We start from the raw sequence: 14,852 nt of genomic DNA on the forward strand, positions 1-14,852 counted from the left end.
CATCATTTTCATCTTAGCTGATACAAACAATCTGTTGTCATGGTTACCAGGGTCCTTATTAGTCTGATTATCAGACTGTTAAACTCAGTGTCACACTGTGTCAGTGTGTTGTGTGTGTTGTGTGTGTGTTGTGTGTGTCATGTGTTTGTCTGTTGTGTGTGTGTTGTGTGTTTGTCTGTTGTATGTGTGTTGTGTGTTTGTCTGTTATGTGTAGCGTGTGTGTGTTGTGTGTTATGTTGTGTGTATGTTGTGTGTAACGTTGTGTGTGTTGTGTTATGTTGTGTGTATGTTGTGTATGAGTGTTCTCAGGATGTGGTTCTCTCTCTCCAGCTGTTGGTTCTTCTCTTGCAGCTCTCTGATTTGTTCCCTCAGAAGCTCCACCTCCTCTCTGACTGCCAGCATCAGGTGACTCTTTACCAGGTCCTACACACACACACACACACACACACACACACACACACAGGTCAGAGTGTGTACAAACACCACTAACCCTAACCCAAAAAAAATAATAAATGCACTTGTATGTTCTGACTCTCAGCTTTACATCACAGTACTTTTGTACTAAAGTATCCTGATGAACAGCAGCTACTTTGCTCAGACGAGGGCTTGAAAATTGTTTCTATTTTTTCTTTTCTTCATTGTCGACGGTGACTTGGTTTCTTTCTTGTGACAAATGGACTTATTGTAAGCTTTGGACAAAAGCGTCTGCTGAATGCTCTAAATGTAAATGTAAAAAGATCCTGTAGAGGGTGCAGATGCTCCAATCAATAATTACAAAAAAATGCACAACAAAAGAAAAACAGTTAACACAGTCAAACTACAGCAGAACCCTAACCTTAACTACAGTAGAAATACAGTTAAACTACGGTAGAACTACAGTAAAACTGCAGTAGAACTACAGTTAACGACAGTTAAACAACAGTTAAACTGCAGTAGAACCACAGTTGAAATCAAACTCACCATGGCCTGCTCTATTTTGTTGTCGATGGCGATCAGACTGTTACTGGAACTACTGTAAGACACAGATAGACAGACAGGTGAGAGTCAGACAGGTGGAACACAGACAGGTGGACCACTGACAGGTGAGAGACAGACAGGTGGGAGACAGATGATAGACAGACAGGTGGCACCTGTGGCAGAAGAGCAGTAGTGACATCATGGTGGCTTCAGAGCCCCGCCCACAGGGTGGGGCTCTAATGGGGACCGACCAATGAGGGTGAGGGGCAGCGGGGAGCAGGGGATTCTGGGACAGGGTTGGGAGCGGGGCTGATGCAGTCATGAGAGGTTGTGGTTGGTTGGTAGCTCTGATTGGCTGACCCCAGGATGGCGGAGTCAATGACCTCATTCTGGGTTTGGGTTCAGAGGTCATCAGCCTTGCCCCTGGCCACGACTCTCTGACACCCAACGCCTGACCTTTGACCTTTCTACGATCCCGTAACACAGTAGGTCTCTCTGGTTGCTTAGCAACAAGCTGTAGAGTCCTGAGGGGGAGGGGTGGAGTTGACGGGGGACGTCGCTGAGGATGAGGACAGGGGGCGGAGTCAGAGGGGGGACAGGAAGGCTGACGTCGCCCTGAGATCATTTTCTTTACACTACCAAACATGTCTAACCAATCACAGCCCTCCGTCAAACCTGACCATCGAGTCAGAGCTCAGCTCCACACAGCAGGAACGTCCAATCAGAGCTCAGCTCCACACAGCAGGAACGTCCAATCAGAGCTCAGCTCCACACAGCAGGAACCGTCCAATCAGAGCTCAGCTCCACACAGCAGGAACCGTCCAATCAGAGTTCAGCTCCACACAGCAGGAACCGTCCAATCAGAGCTCAGCTCCACACTGCAGGAACCGTCCAATCAGAGTTCAGCTCCACTCAGCAGGAACGTCCAATCAGAGCTCAGCTCCACACAGCAGGAACCGTCCAATCAGAGTTCAGCTCCACTCAGCAGGAACAGCTGTTAAGTTGCGATGTCTCTCATTGAGGTTTCTTGTTCTTGTTAAGGTCCAGACTCTTCATTGTCCCTCGTTGTCTCCTTGTTGTCTCCTGTTCCGTCTCTTATCTTCTATTTGATGAGTTCGTTTCTATGCAGATTGTCTGTGATTGGCTGGTTCTCTGTGACCTCACAGGTCCTTACTTTAGAGGGTCGTCCAATCAGCAGCAGCTGTCTCAGAGCATCCAGATGCTGTCTTCACACTTTAACTCTGTTTCCTCTAAATGAGCGAGAGACCTCTGATTTTCTCTCTCTCTCCCACACACACACTCACTCTCTGCTCTCTGATTGGCTGCTGTCTCATTCCAGCTCCAGCCCACTCACTGTCACAGCCAATAGAAAGAGTGCAGTGTGGTTCTCCTCCGGCCCACTCAGAACACAGTCAGAACAGAGCTTCATTCATTCGCTCACACTGGTCTCATTCTGTCCAATGATCAGAGGTTTGATCTGAGCTGCGTGGACGGGTTCTGAGCTGTAGAGACTCCGTGCAGGACAACAACAACACAACCATAATACATTTAGAGCTCAGTAGAGAGCATACCTCTGCCCCGGCCCAACATTACACTGTCCTCACTCACAGACACCAGACACCTCATCAGATCCAGGACTTATTCTCTGAGACATTAATAAAAAATGTCCTGTCTCACAGCGGTAAAGAGACAGAGACCCATTCCCGTTGAGTTTGTGTGCTTGGGCCGACCCGGGTCTCAGAGAGGTGAGGTGTGGCAGGAAGACCACAGAGTTCACCTGCAGGAAGTGTCAGTCTGACAGTCATGACTGTAACAGCTCACCTGGAGAGAGTTCAGAGCGACGCCTCTCCCAGAACCAGACCGACATGAATCATTATTATTATTATTGAGACACTTTGACAGGACAGAACCTTAATGGTCCAGTTACATGACAGCCAGCTGAGGAGACCACCGGTTCAGAAGCTTCTGTTTAAAGTATGAATCATTTACATGTAACTGTACGGCCCAGTGTTAAAGGTACCTGAGTGCAGCTTCAACACCTGGACACACCTGCGGGACTGATTAGCCGGTCCTGATACCGGTGACACACATGTTTTTACCTCCCGTCATATCAGCCCAGCAACCATCACGACACTCAGTAAAAAACTGCCTGGAGTCTTTGCTCCTTTAGTGATTGTGACAGAACCTGTGGAAGAATTCACTAATGAAGTAACTCAGTACTTGGTTCTGACCTTGATTCTGTGGCACCGGTCTCCACTAAAGCTTAGTTTATGCTCCTGCGTCGCCGACCCTACGCCGTCATTGAGCATTCAAAGTTCTGCGTCAAGGGAACGCGTCGGCTTATTTTGTGAATGAACACGAGTCAAACCCACTTTTCAGATTCACCGTAGTTTCGTTTCCAGGTCAAACTCATTTACAATGGAGGTGCACGGGTGCATCTTAAAAGTGGCTGTTTCAGTTCTGGAGGAAACATTGTTACATGCCTCAGATCCTGCCTGAAACCTGAAAGGGTAAACATGCTAGTGTTTCTTAGCAAGAACCTGGAGTAAACACTAGTGTGCAGAGTAGAGTGATCACATGCAGCCATGAGTCAGATTCACATCTACAACAGTAGTCTGAGTAAACAGGTCAGGATACCAAGTCTGCTGCTCCTTTTTGAAGTGCCCTGTTCAAGCCCCTCTTATTCTTAATCATCAGTGCTCTTATTTGTTTAAAAGAGTTTAAAGTTGTCACCTGTCACATGGCAGTGTTATTTGCAATATTTTTTTCAGTGTTTTATTGACATTTGTGTTCATTACATTATTTATTATTTGTTTACAAGTGACACTACCTTTTTTTTTAGGCGTGGGGGGTTTGTACTTATCGTTCATTTATCGGGGCGGCTGTAGCTCAGGAGGTAGAGCGGGTCGTCTAGTAATCGGAAAGTCACTGGTTCGAATCCCGGCTCCCCCTAGTTACATGTCGAAGTATCCCTGAGCAAGATACTGAACCCTGGCGCCTTGCATGGCAGCCTCCGGCATCAGTGTATGAATGTGTGTGTGAATGGGTGAATGTGGCATGTGTTGTAAAGCACTTTGAGCTGTCCGAGAGGACTGGAAAAGCGCTATATAAATGCAGACCATTTTCGTTATCGAGGTGAGTTGCTCAATATATTGTGATATTGATTTGAGGCCATATTGCCCAGCCCTAGTTTTGGGGGGTTCTTGCACTGCAGTTGCGGTCAGAGCGGATATGCTGTGTAGCATTCTGGTCACAGTGTGGGGCTTACAAACATGCTGCACAACACCAATACTCCTCCTGCCCTGCTGGGATCTCACAAAGCATGGAGTTCACAAGCAATAGGAGACAAGCATGCAAGCAGCAGAAGTAACTGGCGGTGTTGTTATACTGTTGACCGGAAAAGCAACTGCCGGAAATGACGGTCTGAGCGGACCAATCCCAGTCCTTGCCGTTCGTGTCTCGACGCGTCGACGTGGCGCGTAGTCAGGATTTTTTGGAGGCGCACGTCAGGCTACGGCGCAGGGTCTGCGTAGGGGTCTGCGTCGACGACGTAGCTCTGCCGTCGCCGCGACGCAGAAGCATAAATCAGGCTTAAGACAAGACCACCAAAGAAATCTACTCCTGGTTTACTGATGAAGCTTGAGATCTCAAGCAGTCCTGCAGGAAAGTGGAAGGTGAAGGTGAAAATCTAAACTAGACGTGTTTTATCATGCATGGCCTGATAGTGTACTTAATTACAAGTGTGCTCTTAATGCTGCTGGGACAGCACATTTCTCCAGACTAATAAACAATCATAAACATAATCCTGGGTTTCTCTTCCACACTGTGGCTAAACTGACTCAGAAGCCACATGTAACCAGGGTTAATATAACCTTAAACAAATAGACAGGTGACAGGTTACATCATTAATAAATACAATGAGCAAATTAGTCATTAAGTTCATTAACAATTTCCACTCATTAAAAAGTAGTTTACAGATCATTTCTGTCATTTTACTTTTTGTGCTATTCCTTTATCGTGTGCAGTGGTAACAGCCAATCAGGTGGCTGCAGCGCCACCTACTGGAGAGAGAGAGGGAAAATAGAGAGAGAAAGAGAAAACCTGGCCTGGGGCGTCATGTATCAATGTTGCGTACGCACAAAAACGTGGCGTACGTCATTTTCCACGCCAACGGTCAGATGTATCAAAAGTGAAATGACCATGGAAATGTGCGGTGCCCCACACCAGCTTCATGGCTGGCGTACGCACGTTTCTACAGCTATTGTTCCTTTGGCGACACTTTGAGGTGATGCTGGGAAACTGTTAATTATGTGAAAACAATTAGTCCTCAGAGTAATGTGCACATCAGAGACACGGTAATGGACAATTAACACACACACGTGTTTGCAATCATATGGATCATAAATCATAAAAGCATGCGCAAAGTGATGAAATAATGCCATTAACAATGGCGGCCTTGGCCTTGTTAGAAGACATCGCAAATGGTAATATCAGACGTGAGAGGGTGTTTAGAGAACGGGAAGATCTGTTGGCAAATGACGACAACTGGCTCATGAGTCGTTTTAGGTCGCCGAGGCCAGTGTTACTGGAGATGTGCGCAGAGCTGCGGCCGGCCCTAGAACGAAACACAGCCAGGAGCCAGGGGTTGTCCATGCCCACACAGGTGCTGACCACTCTGGGGTTCCTGCAGCAGGAGCCTTCCAGAGGGAACTGGCCGACCGGTCAGGAGTGTGCCAGTCCACTCTGAGCCGAGCCATGCCAGCTGTGTGGGACGGGATCATAAGAATGTCATCCAGGTACATCAAATTCCCATACAATGCTGCTGAACAGGCCAACATTAAAGCGCAATTTGCAGCAAGAGTCGGTTTCCCTAATGTAATCAGAGCTATTGACTGCACACATGTTGCTATAAAAGCGCCATCACAGGATGAATTTGTTTTTGTCAACAGGAAACATATTCATTCAGTTAATGTTCAAATAATATGTGATGCACAAATGCAGCTCACCAACATCGTGGCAAGGTGGCCTGGTTCAACGTGACTCGTTCATTCTTACCAACAGCATGGTTGGTAACAGGCTGGAGGCTGGCGCGGTGTGTGATGGGCGGCTTCTCGGTGAGTAAATAATGTATCCGTTTAATTGCGCCCCGAATGTAAACCAGCACAATGCCCATTTGGGCACGTGCATTCAAATATGTGCATTTGTTTTTCCCTGGTGAAAATAGAGCGGCAGAGCTAACAAGCCCTTTATTGTCTCCTTGTGTTCAGGATTTGTGTCATTAAATGCGTGCGTAAAGTTGGAAATGTCACATTGCAGTAGCCACGGCGCACTTCTGCAGTCATTAATATAGCCTAAGTGTGATCAGTCTTGTCAATCCTTGTAATGAAGTTGTTTTGTCCTTCTGTTTGTTTCCCACTAACGGTAGCACAATATATATTATTTCTTTTGAAAAAAGCAATAGTGATTCAATCAAGTGGTGCATGAACAAAGGAAACTAAATCTATTTCACATGTTGTATTGGGCCGAAATCCTCCGCTTCACCTCCACCTTCACGTCGGACCATTTTTTATTTCTAATTTCAGTGAGTGAGCGCTGCTCCGACCCCACAGCGTTCACTGCCTCACACACACGCTCCCACTCACATTTTTTTTTTTTTTTTGGTGTTTATCCCTGACGAGAGGCTGCCAAATAATACAGATCTTCGAGTCTCGACTTCATTTAATAGCGTTTCGAGCTCAGACTCGGTGAAGTTGCGCTTCTTCCCTTTACTCATGGTTTAAATCTGATGGTGCAGAGAGGGGAATCCACGGTGCAGGCCCTATTTAAATTAATTTGCATATTTAAATGAGGGCGTGGACAGGGAGGAGTTTAGCACTTCTACATGTGCGCTCAAATCCACGTTGATTGGGATGTACAAAGGAAAAGTGCTTGGATCGACGCGTACGCACACTTTGATACATCTGATTTTTTTTGTGCGTACAACAGTTTCTGGATTCTAGCGTACGCCATGTTTCAGTAGGAAATCCACGCAAGGCCCCTGGTGTCCGGCTGAACAGGCCTGGTTTTTATGTCTAGCTGAGATGATCGCTTGGTGATGGAGCAGATAAGAGTCTGTCTGTGAGCCGACCCGCACCGGAGGGACCAGGACGCTGATTTAAACACCTGACTCTTCGTAGGACTAAACCCTCAGTAGAGTCCTGAGTGGATTCATTTGGACTTTTCTTTCCTTTAAAGGACCGAACAAAGGACTGATTATACACACTGAGTTGTGGAAATTTGAGTTTATTGATTGATATTGATAAGTTTTATTTCATGTTTTCATCTATTTTGTGCCAAATTGGGTTAGGAGTTAGGAGTTAGGGTTAGGATTAATGTATTGTTTGAAATTAACTACTGAGATGGATGGTAGAAAAACTAAAAAAGGCCCAGCTGAGATAAAATGAGAACTGAGTCAACTCAAAGAAACGAGAAACCAGAATCAAGATAACTTAAAGGAGCCCAGTTGAAACATGATCTCCGAACTCAAATAGAGTTAGGATAAACTTAGAGAGACAAAATAGGGAGAAATTATATTTTCCTGAGATTTGGGTTTTGTTGTTTAAGGGAACAAGCCTCCTCTGTCTGTATATGTTGCCTGGTACCACTTTATGTCTGTATTGTCTACTACTATTTTTGTGAATTATATAAATACGCTGGCAGTTCAAACTTACCTGATGGTCTGTGGTCTGTTATTCTTGAGTACTAGTCTTAAAACTGCTCTTCCGAACCAAGAGTCTAGTCCTGGCTATCTGTTAATATCTCCAGTGCTACAGTCTGTGAGCTGTGCATCCTTTACCGCAAATGATTTCTGAGATGTCTTTTGCAATAAAATTGATGAGATTACAATAAAAATAAACTCTTCATCTCTGGCTTCCTGGTCAAAGTTGATTATAAAAGTTATAGTAGTTAAGTCTCAGTTAGTCTCAGTTAGTCTCAGCTCTTAACACTTCTGAGAGTATCTCTTGATATATTGTCTAAACTTGTCTCATCCTCAAACCAACTACCCGTCCTGGACCCCCTTCCAGCAGAACTGTTCTAGGAACTATGGCCAGCACTGGGACCTACAATGTTAAATATCGTTAACTTATCACTTATGACAGGTGTTCCTGCTAGCTCTAAGTCTGCTGTGGTTAAGCCTCTACTTAAGAAACCACACCTTGACCCAGGCTCTCTAAATAATTATAGGCCAGTATCCAACCTTCCCTTCTTCTCTAAAGTCCTAGAAAGAGTTGTGTCCCAGCAACTTTCAGGCTACCTAATTTTCAATCAGCCTTCAGAGCCGGTCACTCCACAGAAACTGTCCTTACTAAAGTAGTAAATGACATCCTACTTACTTTAGACTCAAACTCTACTTCAGTGCTTCTGCTACTTGATCTCAGCGCTGCATTTGATACCATAGATCATGGCATATTGTAAGACCGACTTGAAAGTCAATTTGGCATCTCTGGCCTGGCTCTAGCCTGGCTAAAATCTTACCTGTCTGAAAGAACACAATGTGTTTCTTATAATAGTACTGCATCAATATTTACTGATGTGAAGTATGGAGTTCCCCAGGGCTCTGTTCTGGGCCCTTTGCTCTCCTTTTTATATAGTAACCTCTCGGCCAAATTATTTGGAGTTATGGAAAACATTTCCATTGCTATGCGGACGACACTCGGCTGTATGTGCCCATAAAAGCTGATGATACATCTCAAATCACCAAATTGGAGACCTGCCTGGGTGCAGTGAAGAACTGGATGTCAGAAAACTTCCTGCTCCTAAATTCAGATAAAACTGAGATGCTGGTCATTGCTCCCCCTCGACACAAGACACCACTTTGATCACGTGACAGTAACTCTCAACAACTGTGTTATTTCTCAAAGTTCAACTGTTAAGAATTTAGGTGTTACTTTTGACTCTAGCCTCTCTTTCAATCAGCACATAAAAGAAATCACCAAGATCGCTTTTTACCACCTGCGCAATATAGCTAAAATTAGGTCCTTCCTGTCCACAGCTGACGCAGAGATCCTGATTCATGCCTTTGTTTCGTCCAGGCTGGATTACTGCGATGCCTTATTTTCAGGTCTTCCACATGGGAGCACTCAAAGTCTTCAGATGGTTCAAACTGCTGCAGCTAGAGTCTCAACACTACAAGAAAATTTTATCATATTTCACCAATCCTCGCCTCACTGCACTGGCTCCTAATACATATAAGATCAGACTTTAAGGTGCTGCTGATGACATACAAACTGTACACGGCCTTGCCCCGTCGTACATGTCAGATCTTATTATACCGTGTACTCCAACTCGTGCATTACGCTCTCAGACTTCAGGGCTCCTGATGGTTCCCAGGGTGAAGAAGAAGTCAGCTGGCTGCAGGGCTTTCTCCCATCGGGCCCCTTCCTCTGGAATAACCTCCCAGCTGACATCAGACAGTCTGGCTCTACTGACGCCTTTAACTCTAAACTCAAAACTCACTCCTTTGACTTTAATTAGTCCTGACATTGACTGCTAGCTTCCTCAGTGGGTCGGTCTCAGTCTCAGTGAGTTCCTACAGTATTAGACTCCACATTGTCCTGCCGACGAGAAACAATCTGTTTATTCTGATTAACGTATCTATATTTTGTTTGTTTTCTGTTCCTACAAGCTGCAAGCTGTGTCGCTCTCTCACTCTCTACAGCTTCCTCCTCCTCCTCCTCCTCCTCCTCCTCCTCTCTTTTCATTCAGGCTCCCTTCTGGACCACGGGCCATGGGAACATCTACCTCTCGTGGCTCCTGCTGCCTCACATACTGTTGGATCCGGATCGTCACCTGGGCTCCTTTGGGTCCTCGCTCTCCTCTGTCTTCTCCTTTTATCTGTATTCTGGACAGTTTGCTGCCTCCTCACTCTGATCTTCTGTCTGTTACTAATGATCCTGTGTGTCCTCTTCCAGGTCACCATGGTGGACAGGAGGTCAATGCCTCGTCCTGCTCGTCGTCTCCTGGATCCTCACACTTTACATACATTATCAACTGTATCTGATATTCTGTCAGTGCAACTTGTAAACTGCGACATCTACTGCGTGTCAGTCGGCCCTGGAGAAGATCCTCCTCTGGCTCTTCATCAGGTTTCTAACTTCCCATCAACAGGAAGTTGTTCCTCACTCGTCTCCAGGGTCTGAGGACAGAGGATGTCGCTCCCTGTACAGATTATAAAGTCCATCAGGGCGATGTGATTGTGATTTTGGTCTGTATCAATAAAACTGATTTGATTTGACTGATGACTTCACAACTAGTCTACAGCCAATCAGAGAGCAGAATCAGAGTCCAGCTCACAGAAACAGTTCAGACGTCCTGCTGAGGCTCTGAATGAATGGGTCCTCTGTCCGTCTTAATCCAACACACACACACACACACACACACACACACACACACACACACACACACACACACACACACAGACACACACACACACACACACAGACACACACACACACACATTCTTTCAGTTTCTCGCCACAGTGTCAGCTGATCGTCAGCACAGTGAAAACAGACTTATGGACTGTGTGTGTGTGTGTGTGTGTGTGTGTGTGTGTGTGTGTGTGTCTGATCTTTCTCTGTGTTTCCTCCTGCTGGTTTTGAAGTCTTCACCTCATTCAGGTCAGACCTCCGTCCTCAGGTCAGACCTCCGTCCTCAGATCAGACCTCCATCCTCAGATCAGATCTCCGTCCTCAGATCAGACCTCTGTCCTCAGATCAGACCTCCGTCCTCAGGTCAGACCTCCGTCCTCAGATCAGACCTCCGTCCTCAGACTCCATGTGTGTAATCAGAGTTTTGCTAATGTGCTAATGAGCTAACGAACGGCCCAGCGTCCGTCTGCAGATGATTCTGTCCTGTTCATCAATTTCAACTTCAGGCTGACATGAGACTAAAGACAACAGACAGAAAGACAGACAGACATTACCTGTCGTCCCCTGGAAGGCTGAAGATGGTTTGGTCCAGACTGAAGCCAGCTGGAGTCTGAATGGGGGTCAGAGTGGGATGGTACGGTCCAGCAGGGGGGGAACCAGGCTGAGAGTGAGACAGCCTGAGGACAGACTGACAGAGAGACAAACCTGTGAGACAGACAGATTGACAGAGATACAGACAGGTGAGACAGACTGACAGAGAGACAGACTGAAGGAGAGACAGAAAGGTGAGACAGCCTGAGGACAGAGAGACAGACAGCTGGGACTGACTAAAGGAGAGACAGGTGAGACGGTATGACCAGGTGTGTTACCGTGGTCCGTCCAATAGAAAAGTATCTTTACCCGTCCTGCAGCGTCCACGTCCAATCGTAGAGGAGGAGGGACGAGTCGTGGGCGGGGCGAGGGAGGGGGCGGGTTGTAGTTCAAACCCTGTACTCCCATTGGCTCGGTGCGGTCCAGGAGCCGGATGTTGACTGGCTCTTGGTGTGTCGGGGAGGGTGGTCCACTGCGTAATACGAGCCCCGCCCCCTCCCTGCCTCTGATTGGCTGATCCAGCAGGTGGGCGGTGTCCTGGGAGTGGACTCCGCCTCTCTCTCTGTCCCGGCCAATCATCTCCAGGGACTCTAGTGAGTGGGCGTGTCTCATGGTGTCCAACACCCTCCTGAACCCCGCCCCTTCCTGTCGCTCCAAAAACTCAGTGCACGTCCATCGCCCACGGCGATACGGCTCACCCCGCCCACCGCCGCCAGCCCCGCCCACCGCCAGCCTCACCACCCTGAACCTGGAGGAGCAGCCAGCCCCCGGTCCCGGTGCATCATGGGAGATGTGCTTCCTCTTCACAGAGGGCGTGGTCGGCTGGGAGGAGCTTCCCTGCGAGGAGGAAGCTGCTGATTGGACGGCTGACAGGACCTCGCTGGATGCTGATTGGCCCACTGGAGTCTGGTTGAAGTCTGAGGTCACACTGGTGATCTGAAAGCCACTCCTCTTTTTACCTCCGCTCATCCTCACACACACACACACACACACACACACACACACACACACTACAGACTCACTGAAACACACACACACACAGAAACAACTTGTATCAACGAGGACGTAAAAGTTAACTGTCACTGAGACAACCTGTCAATCACCTGAACCTGAGACCAGGTGTGTTAAAGTTTACCTGCTGGTGTCCCCACACAGGACCGGTGTCCCCACACAGGACCGGTGTCCCCACACAGGACAGGTGTCCCCACACAGGGCAGGTGTCCTCTCAGTGCAGACTCAGGTTCATGTCCCCGTAACGTCTAACAACAAACCCACAGACTCTACAGTCTGTTTCAGTCTGAAGTTAATAAAGTTTAAACTGTCTCACCACACATCCTGTCTGTCTCTGTCCCTCTCTCTCTCTGTCTCTCTCTCTCTCTGTCTTCCTGTTCTGGTCAGTGTCTCTCGCCCTTCAGCTGCTGTTCCTTCTTCTTCTTCTTCTGTGCTTCCTGTTTCCTCTGACTCACTCTGTTCTGTTGCTTCAGTCTGCTGCCTGTTGCACAACCTGGATTAACATGAGTGTGTGTGTGTGTGTGTGTGTGTGTGTGTGTGTGTGTGTGTGTGTGTGTATTTCAGGTTCTGCAGGATCTCAACTGTTCAAAACAATCACAGTCAGTCTGCACACTGACTGTACTTCATACCTCCCTCTACTCTGAGTACTTCTACTCTGAGTACTTCTACTCAGAGTACTTCGGAGTATTTGTACTCTCAGTGTCGGAGATGTTCTACTTCCTGTTCATCAGTTTGAAGTATTTGTACTTTGTTTATCTGACAGCTGCAGTTACTTCATGAACTCACATTGTTCCAGCTGCTGGCAGTGATCAGATGTAACTAAGTACATTTACTCAGGTACAGTACTTAAGTACATATTTGAGGTACTTGTACTTTACCTGAGTATTCCCATTTTCTGTTACTAGTTACTTTACTGATACTTTGATACTTGAGTACATTTAACATCAGACACTAACAGTCAGTACGACTCTGCAGTACTTTACTACACTGGCTGGATTAAAATGCCTGCATGCTGATTATGTTATGAGGGATCGAGGTGAAGTCTGTAAAAACAGTAAACAAACAATAAAGACAGTAAACAAACAGTAAAGACAGTAAACAAACAATAAAGACAGTAAACAAACAGTAAACATACAGTAAACAAACAATAAAGTCAGTAAACAGACAGTAAAGACAGTAAACAAACAGTAAAGACAGTAAACAAACAGTAAACAAACAATAAAGTCAGTAAACAGACAGTAAAGACCGTAAACAAACAGTAAAGACAGTAAACAAACAGTAAACAAACAATAAAGTCAGTAAACAGACAGTAAAGACAGTAAACAAACAGTAAAGACAGTATACAAACAGTATACAAACAGTAAACAAACAGTAAACAAACAGTAAACAAACAATAAAGACAGTAAACAACAGTAAACAAACAGTAAACAGTCTCCTCCTCAGAATCTTTACAGTCAGTAAATCACACCCTGTGACGTCATCACTGTAAACAAACACTCACGTTCATGCGCTCCTCTGGTGCGCGCTCCCGATGCTCCTGCTCCCGATCAAGATCAGCGGCCTCGCGCCTCCCTCCCTCCCTCCGCTCGTGTGACGTCAGCAGCGGCCCCGGTGACACAATCGGTCCATTCTCCACAGGAAGCGAAGGAGCATGCGCAGTACAGCCTCGGGCTGCGGCGGGAGCGCGCGCAGAGTTTCCAGAGAAAAAGTTCGAAGAGGAAGTCCTCCGAGTTTCTTCTTCTACGGATTTAATTAGATTCTTCTTCTGTTGCTCCAAAGAACAGAACTTCTTCTTCTTCTCCTTCTTCTACTGTTCTTCTTCTTCTTCTTCTTCTTCTTCTCCTTCTTCTTCTCTGTACATCCTGCTCCTCCAGTAAACGGGCGCGTGTCGCTACACAGCAGCCAATCAGCGAGCAGGAGACACCTTCATCCTCCTCCTCCTCTCTGAAGCCTCCATCTCTGCTCTCACAACACAACGCACGGGACGTGCGCGCCAGCGACACGAGAGCGAGCACAGCACATGAACGTCTGTCGGACTGGGCGGCGCCTGTGTGTGACGTCATCTAACACGTCATGTCGGTAAATTTAAAGTGAACTGATGGTTATTGTTCATAAAGTACTGCAGAGTCATACTTGAGTAAAAGTGTATTTGGTGTTAAAGTACTCAAGTATCAAAGTATCAGTAAAGTAACTGATCAATATATTTACAGCTGATTATCACAATCAATGATTTATCTGACTGATCATAAAATCCATTCATTTATAAATGATGCAGCATGTAATCTGTAAAGTAACTAGTAACTAAAGGTATCAGAAAAATGTAGTGGAGTGGAAGAATAAAGTAACTGGAAATACTCAAGTAAAGTACAAGTACCTCAAAACGTTATGTAATAAATGTACTTAGTTACATTCCATCGGTGGAAACAGAAACCGTCTGACAGCTTTAGTTACTAGTTACTTTTCAGATTACCTTCCTGTCCAGTGAAAGCCACGAATCTCCAGACGTGTTGATGTTGAATGCTTGTGTTGTGAAAAGTACCGACACGCATACTTGAGTAAAGTCTCTGATGTTACGAGTACATTACAATGAAAAGTAGTAAAAGTAAACGAGCATGTAATCAGTAAAGTAACTAAAGTAATCAGATAAATGTAGCGGAGTGGAAGTGTAAAGTTGCAGAAAATGGAAATACTCCAGTAAAGTACAAGTACCTTTAAAAATCCTTGAGTAAGTAATCCTTAAGTACTCAAGTACTCTTAAGTAATCCTTAAGAGTACTTGAGTAAATGCACTTAGTTACATTAGATGAGTTTGGAGTTAAGAGGATGAAACAGAATCTGATCATCAGAACTTCACTGAACCAACGAGCTGTTTTAACGCGGCGACCT

General features: G+C 46.1%; 1 protein-coding gene across 1 annotated transcript in view; it reads right to left on the minus strand.

The window, feature by feature from the left end:
- The window catches only part of tsc22d4 (TSC22 domain family member 4), a 14,075-nt gene extending 135 nt beyond the window's left edge, over nt 1-13,940 (minus strand). The window contains exons 1-7 of the mRNA XM_084344311.1: nt 13,469-13,940; nt 12,092-13,010; nt 11,266-11,977; nt 10,920-11,053; nt 961-1,012; nt 261-423; nt 1-155 (exon numbers count right to left, since the gene is read on the minus strand). The exon at nt 1-155 is cut by the window's left edge and continues 135 nt beyond it. Of these exons, the coding sequence (XP_084200437.1) occupies nt 274-423; nt 961-1,012; nt 10,920-11,053; nt 11,266-11,925 (996 nt within the window). The 5' untranslated portion in view covers nt 11,926-11,977; nt 12,092-13,010; nt 13,469-13,940 and the 3' untranslated portion in view covers nt 1-155; nt 261-273. The remainder of the gene's footprint in view (nt 156-260; nt 424-960; nt 1,013-10,919; nt 11,054-11,265; nt 11,978-12,091; nt 13,011-13,468) is intronic.
- Between the last annotated feature and the right edge of the window lie 912 nt (nt 13,941-14,852).

This window comes from Pagrus pagrus (genome assembly GCF_965226575.1).
Source record: "Pagrus pagrus genome assembly, chromosome: 22".
Classification (NCBI taxonomy): domain Eukaryota; kingdom Metazoa; phylum Chordata; class Actinopteri; order Spariformes; family Sparidae; genus Pagrus; species Pagrus pagrus.